Source organism: Passer montanus, unplaced genomic scaffold, assembly GCF_014805655.1.
Source record: "Passer montanus isolate IOZ18808 unplaced genomic scaffold, ASM1480565v1 scaffold20, whole genome shotgun sequence".
In the NCBI taxonomy this organism is placed as follows: domain Eukaryota; kingdom Metazoa; phylum Chordata; class Aves; order Passeriformes; family Passeridae; genus Passer; species Passer montanus.
The window spans coordinates 9452798-9475042 of NW_024366592.1; the positions used below are offsets into that span (position 1 = coordinate 9452798).

The 22245-nt window shown below is 40.7% G+C and overlaps 1 protein-coding gene across 6 annotated transcripts in view; it reads right to left on the minus strand.

The window, feature by feature from the left end:
- The window catches only part of DENND5B (DENN domain containing 5B), a 105015-nt gene that overhangs the window by 41932 nt on the left and 40838 nt on the right, over positions 1-22245 (minus strand). For 4 of the 6 annotated variants that reach the window (XM_039708170.1, XM_039708168.1, XM_039708169.1 and 1 more), the window contains exons 2-4: positions 18775-18840; positions 14480-14589; positions 8763-9429 (exon numbers count right to left, since the gene is read on the minus strand). In XM_039708170.1, the coding sequence (XP_039564104.1) occupies positions 8763-9429; positions 14480-14589; positions 18775-18840 (843 nt within the window). The remainder of the gene's footprint in view (positions 1-8762; positions 9430-14479; positions 14590-18774; positions 18841-22245) is intronic. The other 2 variants (XM_039708171.1, XM_039708167.1) reach the window with 1 other exon arrangement.

The window sequence follows — 22245 nt, forward strand, 5'->3', positions numbered from 1 at the left end:
GCACTTACACAAACTCAAGTCATAATACCTACTTGGAGAAGCTTAGGAGTCTCATAGCATTTCATAACTCTGAAAGCTTTTGAGATCAAAAAAATCAAATTGAACAATTGTATGTGCTTAGTATGTGAAACACCTTCAAAGCCTGTCCTGATCTACATAGCCACATGAAGAAACAGGTCTTGGCAGAAAAGTTGCAAGGATCATTTTGGATAAGGGCATTCAGCTCTGGAAATAAATGCTGATTTTTCTCTGGTGCTACTGTTAATATTTAACATGGTCACTACCATAAATTTCATAACCAATTTACTATGAGAAAAGCTAATTTAAAAAAAACCAAACTAGTGATGACTAAATGATTGGGCTGTTATCATCTAGCAATGCTTGTCAGTGATCAGCAGATAAAAAACATTTATGTACCCAGCAGTTTTGACTGAAGAGACGGGAGTTCCAGTTTCCTCCCGAAAAATAATATATAAAAATCTGTAAATATTTTTTGTTATCTGTTTAAAGCAGCCAAATTCTAATTACTTTTTACACACTTTCAAGCCTGTACAAGGTTAGACACCTATCATATAGAGCCTGAAATAATTTTTGATGGAGAGATTCTTATACCTATCATCATTTGAGGGAAGCTTACACGGTTATCGAGGACAACCTGGAAACAGTTGATTGAGGAAATGGCCTCAAGTTGTGCCTCGGGAGGTTTAGATTGGATATTAGGAAAAAATTTCTCCACTGACAGGGTTGCTGAGCATTGCAACAGGCTGTCCAGGGTTGAGTCACCATCCCTGGAGGCATCTAAAAGACACGTAAATATGGCAGTTAGAGACATGATTGAGTGGTGGGTTTGGCAGTGTTAGGTTTACAGCTGGAGTTGATCTTCAAGGCCTTTTCCAACCAAAATTATTCTAAGATTCCTCATGTTCCAAGTTCCATCTCTAATTTGTTCACAGAACAAAGTTTTCCAAGAGAAACTGCTCAAGGAGGGTCACCCCAGGGCAAAGTGGTCCCTGGGGCTTCTACTGCAGCCACTGCCTCCTAATATCTCAGCTGCATGTGGTGCAGTGATGTCTCTCACACGACTTTTTCACCAAGTGAAGGAGAGAGCAGCAGAGCTCAAAGGCTCTGGATCCACCTTCCTTTTCTGGCACCATCTGCCAGGGGACCCTGGCCAACCATCTCAATTCTCTCTGCAGGACATGCAAGGGCTGCAGGAACCTGCTCCACTGCAGTCTGGCAGTTCTGCTGCTCAAGCACCATCTTCAGCCACATTTTACCCAGCTCTGGTAACATTCACATGGCTCACAAGATATAGTGCTTAAAATGCACACCTTGAGATATTCCTGTAGAATTACCAATCACTGTTCTCTGCTGGAGATGGAAATGGTTTCAGCACTTGAACATCAACTCCCTACAAATGTTTTTCTGAGAGAGGACAAAGCTTGACAATTTTTTGTCTTGATGTTGATTCTTCATGACAGAATAACAGGACAATAACCAATAAGAAATATCTATCCCAAAGACCTTAAAGTTCAAACACAGGCAGTGACTAAAAAAACAAAGTAATCCTCACTTTATTATACATACTGGGGAAAGAATTGCTGAGATGTTAAGCAATTCACAAAGCTCAACATAAAAATTACTTTTTCTGCCACAAAAGTCTGATACCTCAAGATCCTTCCCACGCTGCAGCAGAGCAAAACCAAGATCTTTTGAGAAGGCAAAAAATCATCAGTGTTATCCCTGCTCCAAAGAGCTATGACCACACACAGGTTCTACCCTCAAAACAGATTCAAATCTTTGTCATAATCAAACAGAAGAGAATTTCACCTGGGACCTTCTCAGCAAATTCCCAATTACAGGAACTTTGTGTTTAAGGCATGTGTAGGAGCACACATGTTCATTCTCCCCAGAAACGGCGTTCCTGCTGGGAATAGTGCACTGTCACTCCAGTTTCAACACCTCCAGCCTTCCTGATGAAAGCACAACCTGGCCATATTCCAAGTCTCTGTTCCAGTCACCTACCAAAGGTAGGGCAGAAAGCTTACCACAGAGCTGGAGTCACAGCCTGGGTCCTCTAAATCCAGTCCAAGGCTTTAAAAATAGACTGCTTCTTTATTTTCCTTTTGAAGTCTCACTTCACACACATTTTGAAAGCACTTGGAAGCATTTGAAGAGATGAGTTACCTGGACACCACTTCCTTTGCTCTACTGCTTTTAGAACACACATAAAAGATAACTGCAGCTTTGCAAAGCCACATATTTAAAAAAGCATCCTGAAAGATGATAATCAGATGGTATTCTCAAAGAGCACCTTATCAATATGCATAAAACCATTGTCTTTAAACAAAATAAACCAAAACAATGAGAGAGGGAAAAAAAACCTGATAAATGAACCTGAATGAATAGAAGCTAATTCTTTAGAGGGAAACACCTGAACAGGCTTTAAAGCATTCTTGTGACCAATAGTTTTCCCACATGCTACCTTTTCAGTCCAAGTCTTGTTATGCAACTATTTTTTTTATTTTTTTTTTGTAACAAGATATAAGTTAGATAAGCCTGGTATATTGGAAAAAACTGAAAAATAAAATTATTTTGTTTTGAGCTCTGAGTATGAGTCAAGAATAGCTCCTAAACAGACCTGTCTTGGGTCTGGGTACCTTCAGATCTGTAATGTTTACATAAAGCACACTGCAGATGAAAAACTGAATCTGAAATTCACATCGGAGACAAAAATTGTTTATGAAAGCAAAGGTTTTCAAAACAGATCTCAATAGCTTCACAGAAGCAGCACAAACAAGTGCTGCAGACATTAAAGTGCCCTGGAAGCTTCCACCTTTCATCTGATTTGCCTGCTGGCAGCTGTGACAACTGACAAGCCAGTCTTGGTGACTTTCAACAGATGTTCAGATAAAACACACAAAATGGTGCAAGAAGTGTTTATTCACTACAGAAATCACCTTGCAGCAGTGCTGCATTCAGGGAACCTGGACAGGTGCCATGAGATGGGGCCGTAGGCAGCAGCCTGTCCTGAGGAAATGACCCCTGGCACCTCAGTGCCCTTCCATCCCCAAAGGAAAGGTGCATTTACCAGGGAGTGATGTAGCACATCAGTTATGTGATAAAAGCAGAGGGGCAATTCATGCAAATCTGAAAATACATATTTTCTTAAACACAAGGGTCAAGACAAGTCTGCATCTAATTGCCTGAAGAATTAGTCTCTCAAACTGGGGGTCAGCTCTGCCCCAAGGGAAATATCACAAGGCCAATATTCACCGAGGCCAGTTCTTACCCTTTTTCCTTGTTGGCCAATGCTTAATTTAAAAAGCTTCTGCTTCAATACATTTCCATTTATATAATTTAACTATGTCCCAGCCTGCCATCAGTGGTTCAACATGAATTAATTTATGATTAAGAGCCATCTCAAGAATTAGCTCCCATTACCAGCATGGTTAAGTCTCTGAGAAGAGGGCAGAAGTCTGTGACAAGGCTGACAAGTCTGTGCCAGCAGGACACATGAATGCTCCTGAGCACACAGGGAGCCCCTTGCTCTCTCCCATGGCTGCTGGGGCAGAACAGGCTCCCCAGCCAGCAGCTGGGGATGGACACAAGATGGGGAGGACACAAAGAGTCCAGCACGGAACAACTTTGGTCATGATCACTTTAGACTGCCATGTTATTTATCTGGCATTTGCCATAACTGCAATGTAAAGGCCTAATTTAAATTTCTTCCCCTCGTTCTGAAAAGGTAAAGATGTTTCATCATGGAAAAAAATGAGCTCCAAGTAAAAAAAAAAAAAAAAGGAGAGGTTGTGTTGTGCATGCACAGTGTTCACAAAGATGTTTCATCATGGAAAAAAATGAGATCCAAGTAAAAAAAAAAAAAGGAGAGGTTGTGGTGTGTGCATGCACAGTGTTCAAAGCTGTGGCCCTATCTCCCTTTACAGCTCATAGTGAACACAAACAGGAATGGGGCTGTGGCACAGACCTGAACCAGCTCCTCCTCCTTTTTTCCAGATGCTTCAAAAGCTTCACTTTTCAGGTCATACTGACAACAACTGAGCAACTTCTAACTAAAAAACAATTTTGCCATTTCACCTAACTTAAAAAGGAAGGCTATATGTCATTCCCTGATTTTTCTATCCAATTTTTTCCAGGGAAACATGCACTACAACCTCAGAGTATAGTTCTACTGAGGCCATAAACCCAGGTCTCTTCCACAGCACACAGATTTTGTCCCCATATAATTTGTTCTCTGCAACAACTTTCCACTGATTTGGATGAATATTAGCATGGAGGGCAACTGGTTAAATAATGAGTAGAAGAGCAAAGGTTACCCATGTAACTATTTGATGTAAAAATGCTTTAAAAGGCAAACACATTATGCATGTATTAGTTTTTAAAAATCTACCCCAAAACAGACCTCATAAGAAAGATCTGTCAGACACAACACTTTCTAGGCAATGACTTTATATATGCATAGCAATTTGTATTACAATTTCTAAGATCAAAAAAAAATAATGCAAAGAATATTTCAATGTTGGAGGAGCAATTACTCAAGCCCTTGGAAAAACAACTTGGAAAACGCTCAAAATTATAATGAGTAGAAACAGCCTAAGCTCTAAGAAGTTTATCTCTGTCTCATCCACACACTCCCTCTCATGCTTAAATCCCTTGAAAGGCAGACATACAAAATGGATTGCTGAGGTTTCCACAGAGCTCACAGTTTAATTCATCTCTCTCCAGCAGGAATCCCACACCAGTGATGTTCTGTTACTTGTCCTTTGGAAATTGTAGTAGCTATTGAAGAGTGGACATAAGCAAGACCTTACATCTGCACAGTTGCAAGGGAGAGCTGTGCTCTGAATAAAGGACACTCACAAGAGCACTGCAAAGATTGCACCCTGAAGAATTGCAGGGAAAGCATATCTAATCCCTCCCCTTGGCTTTCAAAGCTCAAATGTTGAAGACTTGCCCCATTTAATCTTAAAAATATTCTTTATATGCAGAAGGATGGAACCTGAAGCTGCAGGAATTAATGTACAGTGAAGGTGATTTCAGGTACAGGTTTCCACCTTTGCAGACCAAAGTCGGCACTTCCCACCAGCAGTTGTTGTGATTAACTCCCTGGAAGTCCACACAGTCTCCAGGAGCAGTAAGGGCTGATCTTTTCAGTCTTGCCACTGAGGTGCAAGCACAGGTCTCTCTGCCTGTTACTCAGCTGTGCAGTCCAAAATATATGGGAACAAAGCAGCTTAAAAAATGAGCTCATCATTCTTTGCTGCCAGTCTCTCTTCAGCCTCTGCTTGACCACCACAGCTGTAAAGTGAAGGTACAATCCACTACAATTCCCGCATTTTCCCAAGTGATGGGGTACCAGTCACCCCTAAGACACCATCAACAGTGCAGCTGGATACCCAAAGATGACTGTAGCAGCCATGGTACAAACAGCCACTCAGTGCTCCTGTCCCCAAGGCAGAGCTGTGCCAGACACTCTTATATCACACTGGGAACACATCCAGGGCAAGCTGCATAAAGTCACCCAACACCCTCACCTCTTCATTGACTTAGATGCCTTTGTTCAGGCTGCTGGAAACATTATGCCCCAGGGTTAAAAATAAACTTTTTCATCCTCAACTCCTAGTTCCCTTGAGAAAAACCACTTCAGAGAAGTCAGTACAGTCTCTGTGCAACCTTTGTGCCAGCCTTTCACTGCTGTTATTACCACCTAGGCTTCTTTGTATGGTCAGGGTTGTGCAACAATTTATATTTTCACTCTACTTTCCAAAAGAAGCCTTTATTCTATTGAAGAACTAAATTTTTGACAAGCTTAAATGAAAAGCTTCCTTCCAACAGATCTAGGAGAACCACAAAAAAGCCAGCTTACATATCCCATACGTGTTAACAGCAGCTCTCACTGAAATAGTTTAGTGAACTGAAGTAGGTTTTGCTCCAGCTCTGATTTCTTGAGTATTACATGATTATGTGAATTGTGATTTTTTGTAAATAATGCTATCTTGCTTGAAACTACAACCAGAGGATCTTCTGCTAATCTCTTACTGAGTTTGGGAAGGTTGCAGCAAGACCAGGCCTCTAAAGACACAGTCCAATGAGTTCACCCTCTTTAAAGCAGAAAGGCAAAGAAGGGTGAACTTGCAAAACACCTCTCTCATTTGTTACTTTGGAACAAGAGATATGTCAGCCAAAGTCTTTTCATCTTTTGCCTTGAAAGAACTAGGGAGTTAAAAAAAGTGTTTCTCCCCAGTGGATCTCAAAGCTGAAGAGAGCAGATTTTAGTACATTCTAGGCTGATTGTATTTCTAACTGGAAAATAGCTGCTGTTTTCTTTTTCAGGAATTGAAAGACTGACATTTAAAAGAAGCCTCTGCACAATTATCCAAGCACTCAGCTATCAGGGTATGCCAAAACTGAGGCTTTGCACTTGCCCTCCACTCCACATTCCTCACCTCTGGGAACCAGCATTACGCTGCTATTTACATAATCACAGAATTTCCCTAACACAGCTATATACTTTCCCCTATGCACCATCAAATTGTGTCTATGTTAGATAAGCAAGTAAAAGTCATGTCAAGGACATCCCTAGATTCACAAATAGAAGAGAAGAGAGGGCGAAGAAAAAGCTCTGAAATTTGAAAGGTAGAAAGGATTACTTCTCGTATCTCACTTTTCTTTAAAAAAACCCCACACAAGGAAACCAAACAAACCAAGTAAACCCTTAAATTATAACCAGTAATTGGAAGAACAACATTTATCTAACTTGGACAGGAAGGCTGAGTCAAAATTATTTAGTAGATACAAAGTATCTGTCTCAATGACTATTACAAAAGTAACACATGTAGAGGTTGCTCTGCACATGCACAAAATATTACTAAAATGTAACCTGACAAGCATGTTTTTCCTAATGCTGCTATCTTTCAATGAGAAAGAAAAAAGAAAAAAAATTTCTCAGTTCTAAGTGAGTCCATAAGCAGGGACCAGGGTGGGACTGATGAGCAGGGATGGGTGAGAGGCAATTCAGTGGTGCTGCTGTTTAATATCAAACCCCAGTGCAAAGTGGCAAAGGCAGCATGATTCAAACTGAGGAAGAAAGGGGATAACTGCATACACACACACAGAAGCAGGAGGGAGGGGAAAAGCAGCCTAATCAAAACTAACAGCAGGATTTCTGCTCACACTTCAAACTGAGAGAAGATAAAACCTTTCATTTTCAGTTCTTGAAAGCAAACCCCTGGAGTCCATGTGGAGAAGAGCTCTGCAAAGAACTATCAATCCTTTGAATTCAGTCATTTGCAGAAGAACTACCCTTTTTCCACCTCCCTGAACATTCTTCCCCATTCTCAATCATTTAGCTATTAGCATTACCATTAGACACTACATGACCTTTTCTTTTATATGACAAACCCAAGCGATCCCTTCTGGAGCCTGAAGGTTCATTATCCATACTCATTTTAGATGATTTCCCATCCTCTCTCCCCACTCCATTTCAAGCTATCTGCTGCTCAAACCACTTCTCTTGACAAGCCTAGGTATTCAGCATCTTTTCCTCTTTTCACTAAAAGGCTTCCTGGCTCCAGGTTTTTCATTCTCCTCTGATGAAACCACTCCCCTCACCCCCAAAAATTTTTCCCGGATGCACATTTTCCTAATTTAGGGTCAGCATCACAGACGCCATTTGGGAACTCAAATTACAGAGACAGGCTTCCAGTGAGACTTAGAGGAACACCCAAAAAGTCTGAACATCCCCTTGAAAGTCAGCAGGAAAACTTGACCATGACATGCTGGGCATCCGAATACCACCAGGGCCACACTCACAGGAACCAACATCCTAGAGGAGACAGTAATAGGAATGTAAAATGCCAAAGCATGCCCAGTGCTAAGTCAGGATTCCCCAAACCTGCAGCAGAGTGTTGCACTATTACAGAAAGATGCAACCATAAGGGAAAAGGTTTTCCAAACTAGATTTTCCAAAGCTTGCTGGCACACTTCAACATGGAACATGGACAGGCTCTGTACAAGCAACTTCTGCCAATGTCTGGCCAACTGCAATCTTAGCATTTTTATCAGCAACATTCCCAAATACCTCAAGAAGGACTAAAAAGGCTGGCACACTTCAACATGGACAGGCTCTGTACAAGCAACTTCTGCCAATGTCTGGCCAACTGCAATCTTAGCATTTTTATCAGCAACATTCCCAAATACCTCAAGGAGGACTAAAAAGGAATGACCAGTAGTTCCACTCAGTTTCAAAACCCATTAAATATTTAGCCTCCAAGTACTAAAACACTCAGTGTTTTAACAAGAACATATCCATTGTATTGGAGGCAGGAAATTATACTAGACTTCGATATGCTGCTGAAATTTGAAAACAAAATAGCAGCAAGAGTGTCTTCTCTAAGATGTATTACTTCCTCCTGGTATTTCTGAAGAAGACAAGATTAATTTCATGCTGTCTTGCATGATCAAGGGCAGTGTGAGGATAATAATCAAATGTATTCTATTGCTAGCTGCCACAAGTGATAAATACAATGCATAATTAAACAAGCAGCACCTAGACTGCCTGGAGGAAACAATTATTTAGTGCTTTCATTAGGACATACTCATTTCTCTCATTTTTTTCAATGCATTGTCACATTTCAAGAATCAACCTTAGCTCCATATAACATGAAATCCTACAAGCTCCTGTGGCTGCAGCTGCCCAGGCAGTGCCTGCTGGGAACAGACATTGCTGGATGAGTGCCCACCTTGTGAGTACAGAAGGATCTGCATCTCCAGAAGAACACAGGTGAAGACCTGGACCAGGTTCTCCAGGCCCAGCAGCTCAAAGACCTCCCTCAGAGGGTAGTCAGAGAGTGGCAGCTCGTTGGGGCCAGGTCTCTGGCAAATGATGGGCTCATAAACCCCATAAAACTTGAGCGACCTCCCCGGGGGTGGCAGGGGCACCTCGTAGAGGATGTTGTGGATGTAGCTCTCCAGGGGCAGAGGCGGTGGCTGCTGGGAGGTCACTGCCTTGTAGAGCTGGATCAGGAACTTCTTGCAGGCTTGCATGAAGGGCAGAGGGGTGATGAGGCAGATGCACTTGGAGACGTAGAGCGTGTCCCTGCTGATGTCGTAGGAGTTGTAGCGCTGGAGCTTGGCGAGGGACGTGGCGTCGCCCTCGTCGATGCTGCTGGCCAGGGAGTCCATGCTGCAGGAGGAGGAGGCGCAGACGCTGCTGTACTGCTCTGCGTTGTGCATCTGGTACAGCGTCTGCATGGCCGTGCAGATCTGCTTGCTCGTGACCTCCTCGTAGAAGGTGAGCACAAAGCCGTACGTGCGGGAGCCGTCCTCCCTGGTGATGATGAAGGAGTGCAGCTGCGGGTCTCTGTTGTCCGCCTGCGTCCTGAAAGACAGCCCCTTGGGCATGCACAGCTAAGAGAGGAGAAAAGAAATAGAGTTACCTAAGACACCATTTTACTTTGCTGTTTTTGCTGTACAGGCACATTCTTTTTATCCTCTGCATCACAACAAACCATTTACCTTCAGAAAAAAGTATCCAAGAACAAAACAACTGATGCTACTTAAGACGGAGACAGGACTGACGAATGGAAAGCACCCTCCAAAATAATCCATCTATTAAGTCATTACGACTCATTTTCATTACTTGCTGAGACTGTTTTCATTAATAAACAGTCTTTGTGCCATTTATTTAAGCATCATACAAAAACATCCAGCTCTCCTCTCATTTGCATACATATGCCCACAGTACTCTAAAATCAGAGAGTGAAGGAAGCATTTTATACCACTGGATTTAAATTACATAGACTTCTTGGAATTCTTTGATCTTCCCTAATTTTCTGGGGGAAAAAAAACAACAAACAAACCAAACCCCAGCTGACTGGCAGCTATTACATTTACTTTCTTCTCTAAGTGCTACCAAATAGCTTAGACTGGATAAAAGGAGGGGCAGGGAGGGAAACACCCAAAATCTATGAAAGCCTCATTTTTGATTTACCACTCAGCAAAGTCCCTTGCAGTGATTCTGCTACACTGGGTGTTTCTCTGAAGCATGGCCCTAGTGAAAAATCAAGGCATTTTTCCAGACATTCTTTGGGAATATTATCAAACATCTAATGCAAAATAACAAACATCCAGCAAAACTTATTTGAATTGTGCATCAGCAGGAAACTGCCCATGATCTAGCTAAATATTTATAAACAGAGGACTATAGCTTTATTTCTACCATCTGAAGAAATAAAAGGAAAGAAGAGAAGGAGAACCTTCAAAGTGTTCCTTTTCAAAAAAGGCAAGAGTAGAAGCCAACTTTACCACAGTATATGAACCTAGGCACAACTGAGGCGCATCCCCTAATGTCTCACCTTGAGCAGGAGTAAATTTTTCTGATGCTGGAAGAAGTCAGAAGAAATAACTATATATTTTCATCCTACCCTGAACTTCAGCAGTGCACCTTGCAGAGACCATTCAAGAGCGTGGTAAAGCTGGGAATTAGGCAAGTGGTCGAGACTCCACAACAGGCTATCAGACCCCTAAATTATCTAGGACAGCTCTTATGTATTGCTCAAAAGATGAGGTGTAGGGAAATAAGTAGCCTGGAGTTGGCAGAAGAATTTAATTCAATTGATGGGCTTTGCTGACACAACCCATGAAATTGCAGCTTGAACTATTTCTGAAGAGCAGCCACATTTTTATTCAAGAGCTTTATAGTTTTTATTGAGGCATTAACAGCAGTGCCATGGTTAATGCTCTCCAATAAAGAAGTAGTAAAAATCCTTGTTTCACACTTTATTTAAATTTATTCTCCACAATAAATATCTCTCTTAACCTAATTTTTTGGCAGGCTTGCTTAATAAAAATTTATTTCTAGAATGTGGGCTTTCAATGGTGGCTGTAAGCCTTATCAAAGCCAACCAGGCTGAAATCATAGGCTTAAATCTCAGTGCTATCAGAGACTAAATTTTCTTCATTTTACAGAAAAACACCTGGACAAGAAAATTATAATCAGACATAGATAGGCATCAGGGAAATTCAGATCAGCTGAGACTGTTTCAGAAAGCTGTTTAAATAAATTTCATCCAAGCCTTAATTATTATTCCCTTGTCCTTTATACACTGGGTAAGCACACACAAAGGGATGCTCATCTATTAAGTTTCAGCCACAACTTGACACATGCAGAATATTGACCTTTTAAGACCCTGACTGGAAACCTTGGCTCAGAGACTCCTGCTTTTGTCAGACCTATAAGAGGACACAGGAAAAAGAACCATGGCAGGAGGAATGACCAGGAGTCACTTAAGAAGCTAAGATCAAAAGGAAGAGCCTGTAATCATTTTGCAGCAATACAGAAAGCTTTGAATTTGTGGTTAATGCATGAAAACTTTCATCTTAGAGCCTTGGACATCAATCACTTCCCATCTCATCTGTGTCACACATGCCACAGGAGAGTGTTGGAGAGAAGCTTAGGATGTGCTAAGGCGGGGGTGTGAAATTTTAGCCTGCTGGAATGAATCTGGCTCACTAACACTGAGAACACAGTCAGTCACCTGCATTGCATCTTTGTATAAACACTGAAAACTACCCAAGATTATTGATCAAAAGACGGGATTTTGGTTTCACTTTACTATTCGTATTTAAAGGTACCCATCAGCAGAAAACTATGGAATTACACCAGCTTTGCAATAAGGCTTACAACCAAGATGGTTTGTAAAAACAAAAGGAAGCTGTACCAGGATAGATAAGGAGGTATCAGCTAATCCACAACCTGTCTCTGGAGTCCTGAGTAGGAGATACCCTTTCCCCAAGCACAGAGGCAGGACACACACACCCCCCATAATCCCTCCCTCCTTCTCCCAGCCATCATCATTTGCAGGTATTTCTGAACTGAAGGTCCCCTCTGGACCACTGCCCACTGCCACTGGTTCACCTCTTCTCCACTAGATCCTTCACTTCACTTTTTAAGCCTCTACATACTTCTCACGTGCACAACATGCTATGGCAGCAAGCTCCATATCCAGACTCCACTGTGGAGGAGGGGGTGGAGAGAAAGATGCTTTTGTTTGTGTTAAAGCCAGCTCCTTCAAATTCCACCAGGGAACCCTTAGTTCTTTTATTTCAGTACATGAGACATTAAACAGATAATGCTTCCCTGAGTTTCAGAAATACAGGCAAAGATTTATATACCTTGATGAATCAGAGGGCTAAAATAGGAAGCTCATATTCTAAAAATTTCTGTATCTCTTTACTGCGAACTTTAGTTTGGTACAACACTTACTTGCAGAATGGCCACAGAAGATGGTGTGTGAGGTTAGGCAGGGAAAACCACAAAAAGCAACAGGGGGAAAGACACAATTCCCTATTAAAGGGAACACTGTGCTTTGACATATACTTTGAAACAGAGAGAAAACATGACTCCTTTGCAGCTTGATTGCTTGGGACTTCAGGGGGCTATTTTTAAAACAACAGGATGGTTCCAGAAGGCAATTGAAATTCCTTAGGCATCCAGCAAAGCCAGAGTTCTCACAAGTTACCCTTCAAGGATTTATGCATTTTCTCCTCTGAGGAAAATTGTTTCTGGAAGCTCACATAAAGCAAACACATAGGCAGAACTAATACAGCAAGGCAAGATCAGAAAGGCCAATAATTGCCTCAAGAGATTCCGTGGAGGTGGATATTACTTTAAATGATGTTTCAGATCAAAACAATAAAGAAGTTTTCCAAAAGATAATTTAAAAGATCATTAAATACTGCTGCTGTTAGTAAATGCTTTTTTTTTTTCTCAAAGACACATTGCAAATGAAAGATGTATTCAAGGCAGCTCAGCTCAATTATTTTAATAGGTCTCTTGCTGGTTTTAGCATTCCATTTTGGTCCAATACTGTGATCACACTTCATGAATATTAGACATTCTCCACTGTAACGTGAGAGACAAATAACACAGCAATTCCAGCTGCTTTACTCCTGCTGCACACCCCTCATTACTTCATACTGGAACTCTCCCAATGCAAAGGCAGAACTAGAAGGCATAAATAACTTTGGCAGTTGAGCTATTACCATCTTAACTGCTGACAAAGCATTGCTGTGAGTCCTTCATGCCTTCTGTATCAGCACAGTGATGTGGAGACCAGCCCAAATACCACCCCAATTCCAGCAGTGCACATTTGGAAGCAGAAGACAGAAACCCCCAGCTGTAAGCAGGCAGGGGGAATGGCTGGGCTCATCTCTGCCCTTCTGTGCAAGTGCAGTGCCACAGTACCAGCTCTCTGTTACTGCTACTTCCAGCTTCTGTGCTTTCCTCTTGAATATTTGTCAGAACACTAAAAATAAAATTTGGTGGAAATTGAGATGAACTCCAGATTTCTACACCTTGATGACTGCAGGGAAGTTCCAACTGCATTTTTTGCATTTGTGAAAGCCAACTTCATGTGGGTTTTATGTATTCTCCACCTCTCCATCTGCTGGGTGAGAGCCAGGTGAGTCTCCTGACTTCTCTCTTGCACCACACAACGAGGTCAGCTCAGTTTTGAAGCAGGTGGTGTGCTGTCCTGCCTTCCTCAAATGCAAAGCTCATCTAACTTAGACTGGGGGAAGGGCCTTCCTCATTTTCCAATATTGACTGAGACCCAACTCACATTTTTGAAAACAGCTATAATATTGTGCAATATTACTGTCACAACAATTGATTATTTTTAAATTAAGAAACATATGGCATTTTCTGTACTGGGAAGCTCAAATACCAGTAACTGTTGTCTTTGTCAGGTTGTGTTCTTAACAAGTGCTTTGGTGATTTTGGAATCATCCTTTAATTACCAGTTCTTCAGAAAAATTCCCAGTGGATCATCAGTCTTTCAGTTGCCACTACCCCCACCCCAGGAACTGTTTTTCCCCCCCTTTCCCAGTCCATGGGACTCAGCCACACAGATGCTCACATCAAATACAACTGAGAGGAAAGAGATGTACAGGAGATGTACTGGTGCAGAGGTGCCATTAAACGTGATGACCCAGCAAAAGCTGTGGTTTAGCCAAGTTCCAGCTTCTGCGTAAAGATTCCTCTTCCCCTTGTCTGCAGAATCAACATGTTTTGTACTCCAAAACCTCACAAGGATATCAGTATCTTAAAAATTCCTTGGTGTGCCTCCTTCCTACCTGGGGACAGCATCCTAGGTGACCACACCCCTTCTCAGCCAGTCCCTGGGATGGTGCTTGGACTTGTTTTATCATGCAGCACACTCAAAACTAACGAGGGAACACAGCATTTTACTTTTGTTGTGCCTGAAAGTATTCTGTGTTTTCACAACACCTCTTCCTCTGCAGTTTTCATGCAGCATGCCCAGTGAGTGCTCTTGGTCCCAGCAGAAGCACCACAGCCTCAAGATCACAAGAGCATCACAAGGGCTGGCTGTAAACAACCCAGGAACATCTCAAGAGCTGACACAATCATTTGAGAAGAGAGTTTTTCTCTACCTACCATGTTGACAGCATCCTGGTCAAAAGGGTTCCACTCGATGTTCTGAGGATAGTGGGCCAAAACTTTGGACTTGAATGTTCTTCTTAGGGGACTCTGGTCAAAATTCTCTCCTGCAACAAAGGAAGAAATAATGACTCAAAACAGCAGTGAGGCTTCAGAGAGCTGACTTGGGTTTTCTTTTTTTTTACCAAATCTGATGGACATTTTGACTCTCAGAGGTACTACTTTTAAAACAGAAAAGATTCAGTCTGACCTTACCCTCCTCACAAAAACTTACTGCAGTTGCCATGCAGCTTCCATTTTAGTATTTACAGAATGGAAATACATTGTCAAGAGAAAAATCACTGCTGAAATTTTACAGAAAAATACCTTCCAATCAACTGGATTCTTGACCTTCTCCAACAGCTTGAATACCTAGAGACAGCTTTACTTAGAGAAAGAGCACTTTCCCTCAAATTTGTCAGAAGCTCTCTTTAAGGTCAATAACAAATATGAGCACCTCTTGGCTAGTATTAATTATTCAAGCATTCATTATAGATGGTATTTTTTATATTACAAGTCCTATGTGAAAATTAAACATTTATTTTTTCTACATCAAATTTCAAGGACATGCTTTCTCCACACAAAGAATCCAGCAAGTGCAAAGAGGAAGAGTGAAATTAGACTTCAAGCAGAAATGCATCCAGTTACCAGCATACAAATACTGTATTTCACAGTGATGTTGTTAATGGAGTTCTCCCCACTGGATTGTCTACAGCATGCAAAACAGTAATCAAAAAAAGGAGTTCTTAAAATTTATTCATTAAATGACCATCTATTACACTATCACACAAAACCAGTTCAAACAGCACTAATATGCAAGTGCATTCTGAGAAAAGGCTTTATATCTTTTCCTTCCCACGTAATCTCTAAGATTTTAAAGATATTGTTATTTTTATATAACATTTATTTTGAACACAGGATTTAGACACATTAATTCCATTAGCAGTGGAATCATCACCCTTGAAAGTGTTCAAAAAACATGTGGATGTGGCATGTAGGGACACGTTTTAGTAGCAAAAAGACAGTGCCAGGTTTAATGGTAGGATCTGATAATCTATGAAGATCCTCCACAAGCTCAGTTACAAACTCAGACCAAGGACACCAAAAACAGAGACCATTTCTCTATTTCAGAACATGGCAGTAGAATAACCTCTTATTTTGGTCCAAAAGTTCTTTGCAGAGCCATTAAAGACACAGTGTCATCCACCAATTTCCAAAATGTCACAAAATAAAGATCCTACCAAGCAAAGCCAGCAAAAATTCTCTCCAGGTATGTACTTAGACATACTCAGCAACATTTTTACCTCTTAGAATCAAACAGTAATTAACATGCTCGCATAATCAAACAAATATGCATGAGGTTATTTCCCAATTATCTCTTCAATCATTCTCACATCTGACAGAGTTTACCTTGCAACTGTGACTTGGCAGAAAGGCAGATGTTTGATGCTAAATTTATTTAGTTGCTTCTACTAAAAGTTAGAAGAGAACATCTGGATGACTTAATGAAGTTCTCTACTGCTAGCAGCAAGTGACTGCTGAAGTTTAAATTTCTTTAAAGGTTTCCTTTCTCATGACAAAAAAACAGAAAAAGTTTTTTTTATCAAGTATAAGCATTGCTTTAAGAAATCCATCTGCCCAAAACCAGAAGTTACAATGTCCCTGTAGGCTGACAACATGGATTCATTTTATCCAGGAAAATAAATGGCACAAACAACTTACCTTCATAGAGTCTCTGCAGTATTTGCATTTTACCACTCCAGTAGTTTAAGAAAAATATAAACTTTAGGTAAAACACAGAGAAAATGCTATTCTCTCAATCAGTGATCATGAGGGAAAAGCAAAGAGCCAAGACACCACACTGGAGTAAATCAACCTGTGATTAGCTTGAAAGGACATGACATTGCACCCTCCGTACAAAGCTGCCTCACAGAAAGACAAGCAGGGCAAGCTTTTGGAGGAGATACATAAATTAGGAAAAAAAAAAACAATACAAGGATGTGACAGGAGCAGCCTGTGTGTGAGGGTGAAATGCCATCATTTGCCCAAACTAGCAGGAAACATCCCAACTCTCACCAAAACCAAATGAGAAGCATGGACCACAACAGCCAACTCCACACTGACAAGCAGCTGGAAGAGAACCACAGGGAGCAGAATCTTCTTGGCAAACATGAGGGAAGGGATCTGGACTGAAAGGTGCCTGATACTATCAGCTCTCAGCCTTGGTAGTTCTGAGCTGCTGAGTCACACGTGGCACAGAGAATTTACTTAGCTGTTATTCTAGACGAACAGTGAATTTTCATTAAACCTCCCACATGCTTTTAAGTGCTTCTTTGCTAACTTTCCAAACAGGATTAGCAAGGCACATTTAAAGTGAACCAAGTATTAAATGCAAATTGAATCCATTTGCTAAAATACTAATGGCCAGATAACACTACTCTGTGGACAGGAACATTGTATTTGATGCATGCTGCCCATGTGAACAGTACAACTCTCAGAGGCAAATTTTTTAAAAATTGGGTTTGAAATCAATCCTTTTGCTTTCAGGATATTTAAAATTCAAGGACTTTTTAAAAATGTGCAAAACCTGTCAGATTCAGCTTCCATTTCATTTTGATACTACATCTTGTCAATGGTACTCTTAAACAACTTGTGCCTTCCTTTAAGGAGCTGGCTTTTAAAGGGACATTTAGTTTCAAATTAAAAGCAAATAGTGAAGCGATGGATGCTAGATCAAGAAAAAACTGTGCTAATTTAATTTCAAAACAAAAAGATTGCTCAAAATTAGAAAACAAACCTGATCCATGTATTGGATGAAAGATACAATTACTAGGGAAATCCAGCTACAGTCGTGAAGTTGTTAATCATGATGACTTTCATAAGAGTGATCCTACGTCAAAATTTAGTGATCTTCAAGTTTAAACAGATCTGTTTCAATTATTGTCACAGGGACAGAGGCACACAAAGCTTTGTACCAAATAGGCAGAGGCATCTTCCACCCTCTGGCCCAGGGAATGCCAGCTATCTGTCACTCCTTCCAAGCTCTGGAACAGAGACAGGAATGCCTGTGACTACAGAAACAAAAATATCTTTTATTCCTTTAGAGGAACGTACTGGGAGCACAGCTATGCACAGTGCTTGTGGTGACCACCTCTGTGACAGCCACCTCTAATTAAAAAGTGCTCAGCACACCCAGCTATGGCCTCTCCCTGCAGATGGAATTTTGTTAAGCTTATTTAATAACAGGATGACCCTGAACGAGAAGCAAATAATACACAATGTGTGAGTGAGAAAACAATGTGGGCACAGGAGTAACAGTGCTTGGCTGGGGAGCAAGCAAGCTGTTAATTGTCAGGCTCAGGAGCTGGTTAGTTTAAGTAGAGCAGAACTGCTCTGCTGCTTTTCTTCCATGCCTCCCCAGGATGCCAAGGGGGCAGTGAGGGGCTGATCAGAGTTCAAGGACATTGTAACCCAAAGTTCTTATTTCTGACCTCACATTCTCATAATCTCACAGCAGAGGATGGAGATGATGAGAAAGGGAGGACTGGGACAAGGTAGAAAAAACAATTTTCATTACAAAGTTTTAAAATCTGAATTGTCTGTAAGACAGTAGTGGATTTGGGGGTGCTGAGGAGGAGGGCAGTGTCTAACCTGCCTTTTGTATGCCAACATGTAAGGAATTAATGGATCATATTTAAGGAGGAAACCATAGGGGGATGTGTACCCTATCAATACATCTAAATTAGTTGGAATTTTTGGGGGGGTATGTGTCTATGTGAACCTCACCAGTATTGCTATTTAAATCTAGACTGCAAAATAAGCTTCCTTGAGGTGTCAGGAAACTGTGTGTCTCTGTAGCAGAACTTGGTGGAGCTGAACCTTCCAGTCCCCCTTATTCACAAATCCATATAACTAAGCCTTGTTAGATTTCTGGGTAAGTATCCTGTAAAATGGCCTCATGCAAGACATTTTTCAGTTTATTATGCACAGTCTCCTCTCCACCAATATATTGACAATATACTGACATCACTAGTGGGATTTTGCTGGAGAACCACATCTGCCAAGAGAGCTTCAAGAAATAGAACAGAATTTTCCAAATATTGATTTAAATTAGGTAAAAGAATTAAGAAGTCCAAGAGGTTTGATTTTGATTTGGATCTGTGATTTTCAATTTGATTCAAGGGGAGTTAGGAGACTGAAAATAAAGAAATAGAGAGGTCCTGATCATTGTTTTATCCTTAACCCCTCTTTACCTGAGGTTTTGTCTGCAGTGTCTGAGCTCTTGCCATGGAGATCTGCTTGTAGATATTGGTACAAGACTACACAACATAACAAACAGAAATAAAAAAAAAGCAAGTATGAACAAAATGAAAAGATATACAATGTACTGGGGAAGGGAAAAAACATGAAGCAGACATTAAATATTCCCCCTCACAATCTCACTTCCCCCCACTACTGGCAAAGGGTAAATCCACAGGATAAATAAAACCTTCCAGGACTGGATTACTGTAGAGGTGTTGAATGCAACGACAGACATGGCAGAAATACTTGTCAAAATTAGTAACAAGATTAAATTCTCAGTACTTCAAACAACACACTGCTTTACAGCTTCCCTATTATGAAAGGCATCTTTGTTCACATATTGAGCCCTTCAAGAGCCTGAGAAACTCAGGGGAAAAAACACATCAGTCCTTCAGCTAGTGTTGAACTAAACCCAAGAAGTTTTATACAGGATAATACTGTTAGCTGTGTTGTTACACCTTCAATCCTGTACTGCACACCATTTTCAGGACTTACTGAAGTTACCTAATAGCTCTATTCATAATTTCTGTCTCATAACTGGGTGTTTTTAGATTAAAATTTTAATAAATAAGCTATGTTTAGAACTTGGATGAAAAATTTTAATGTGTTCCAGCACCAGCTACCATTTCTAAAGGAAGAGCTTCCTGCTAGCATGTCTAACTGAGGCTTCTTCTAATTGGTTTGCTCATCTCCTTCAGACAAACAAAAATGTTTTCACAGATGCCTTGGCATTTCTGTGTCAAAAAAACCACTACACAAAGGCATCACACAATCCTCCTCAAGTTCAATCTTTTTACAGAGCTAGCACCTATGTTAAAGCTGCAATAGCAGTGACCTGTCTGGTGATTCACTCTCTAGGTGTAAATTTAGAGTAGTGTTTGCTACAACCTCCTACCTGAGTGTCAATCCAGACACCAGTACAGAGGACACCGATAGTTCTGCCAAGGCCAGATTTTTTGGGAAGACAACCCTCAGCAGAAGGCACAGGAGTTCTTCCAACAGAGATTTTTAGATGTGAGTATGTATTTCAGGATAATTTTCTCTCTTCTTCAGGAGGCACCTGAAGATAGCCCACAGTCAAATCTGCATGATGATGTTTCTCCACCCCGTATGTCTTAAGTAATTTCATTCTAATTTTGAGCTGTTTGAACTAAAACATTGCAGAAGTATTAAATTAAATGAAACAAAACAATTGTCAAAACTAGAGATATACCTCTTGCTAAATGGCCCATATCCACACTACCTTGACAAGTCTCTCTGCCAGGCTGTCCTTTCAGCTCTCCCCTAAATATTTTAATTCCAAGGAAATTTGGCACTGAGCTTCCACAGAGGTATCCAGCACCTCTGCAATAGGAAGAGTGAAAAGGAGCAACCTGTGAAACAATGTATAGCCAGATGATCTAGGACAGGCTCTGGTTTGATGCCCATTTCACTTCTTTGACCATTTATTATCATCAATCACATGGCTAAGCAGACACAGAAGTGAGTAAAAACCCCTGCACAGGAAGTCAAATTGCCAACAATGATAAAAACACAGAGCTATGGACACTCTCCTGGGTTGTACCACCTAATTCTTGACACAAACACAATGTAATGAAACACTGTTAGAGCCACAAATTAATTACACTTGGAAAAGGTACAGTATTTTAAAAATTCTATTAAAAAGATTTGTTCACATAAACAAGTCATTGTACACCTAAATAAAGAAGAAAAGGCTCTTGAAATGAGAAATTTAGTTTGCCATAATCTCTTCCTTCTGTCCTTGATTAAAATACTAAACTGTCTGCCTACTGAATAACACTATACAGCATCAACACTGTCAGTCTTAAAATAGCCCCAAGTCCCAGCTGCTAAGAGATCACAGGCATGTCACTACATTAGCAAGTAAAGTATGAATTACACCATCCCTTTTACACCAAAATTGCATTATAATCTTGCCAAATCCAAAACAAATCAAATTAGGTCAGTTTGGGTGATTTTTTGCAGTGGAGCAGGTGGAGTTTAACAAACAGGTGCCCTAGGCATGGTGCTCCTACACAATTACCTTGGAGTCTGTCTCCAAAGGCTGAAGGCATTAGCAGGCAACAGTGGAGCAGGTATAAAACCAGAACTGTACTTATAAGTACAGGGAATTGTTTATACATTGGGCCTTTATTTTCTCTAGAAATCAAGGTGTGAAATTCACTCATACCTTTCATACTGCCTTTACAAGTATGGGTTTCCAGTCTAGGGAAAACATGCTCCAGAGATCCTTGGCCTATCCTGTTCACATACAAGTGGCATCTTTTATTTTCTGTTACATGTTTATATTCAAACCTGCTGTATCTTTTGAACACTTGATATAAAATGGATGAGCATTTTTACTAATAGAGAAAACAATCCCAGCAACAATTAAAAGTTCATTTAAATTGAAGTTTCATACATCATAATTCTTAAAATGCTTGCTAAGTCTTTGTTTAGTTACATGGGACATGAGCAAGGTATGCAACTATATGAAATTGAAGAGTTTGAAATGCAGCTCTCAGTTCCCAAAAGAACATTAATGATGGCAGAGTAACAAATGCTCAAGCAGGAATAAGACCCTGGCTCAGGTCCTTAAACACAGCAGGATGCTAAAGCCTGTCCAGCAAGGGGATCCCTGGCTTTGGAGCAACAGGCACCTGACTACTGCAGTCTTGGGATGAATCACAACGAAAATGAAGGTATTTTAGATGCCATCACATTCCTGTGAAGTTTGAACAGCTTCCTACCCACTGCAATGCCAGTTTCCCACTCCTTGTTCCACGTGCTCATCTCCCTTCACAGACAGGACACAGGACCAGGTGCCCAATCAGGCCTTTTGCACAGCACATCTTTCATGCTTGTGCTTTCTACTTACTAACAGAAACAGGTTCAAGTTCAAATGCATCTAATTTATGTATTAGAATATGATGTTGCATTCTCAGACTGGTTTTGAAAACAGTCTCACCAATACAATTTCTGACTCACGACTCAAATCAGGTTTTGTTCTCTACTCCATTGTAGAGGTACACTACAGAGGTAGAACCAGAGTCTTGTCTCAAGACCTGCTTTGTTACAGTAGGCATTTCTGGAGGAAAGGTAAGGAAAAAACCCACCAAACCCCACAAACAAGTAGAACCTGTCATCTTGAAAATCCCTATACTACTACTGTTTAGGTTTGTGTGCAACCATGCAGGAAAGAAAGAGGAGTTTTTCAGTAAATTTTGCTTTGGGCCTTTTTTAACACAGGGACAAACAGCTTCATTTTTATAATTCCAGTCCATTCAGTTACCTTTTAAACTGGGCTGTTAAGTTAGGGGTTTTTTTTTAACCACTCTGCAATACACATACATCATACACCCATATTAGTCTCCACTCATCAGGATGGCAAGCTTCAGGTGTTTTATTACTTGAAGTCAGAA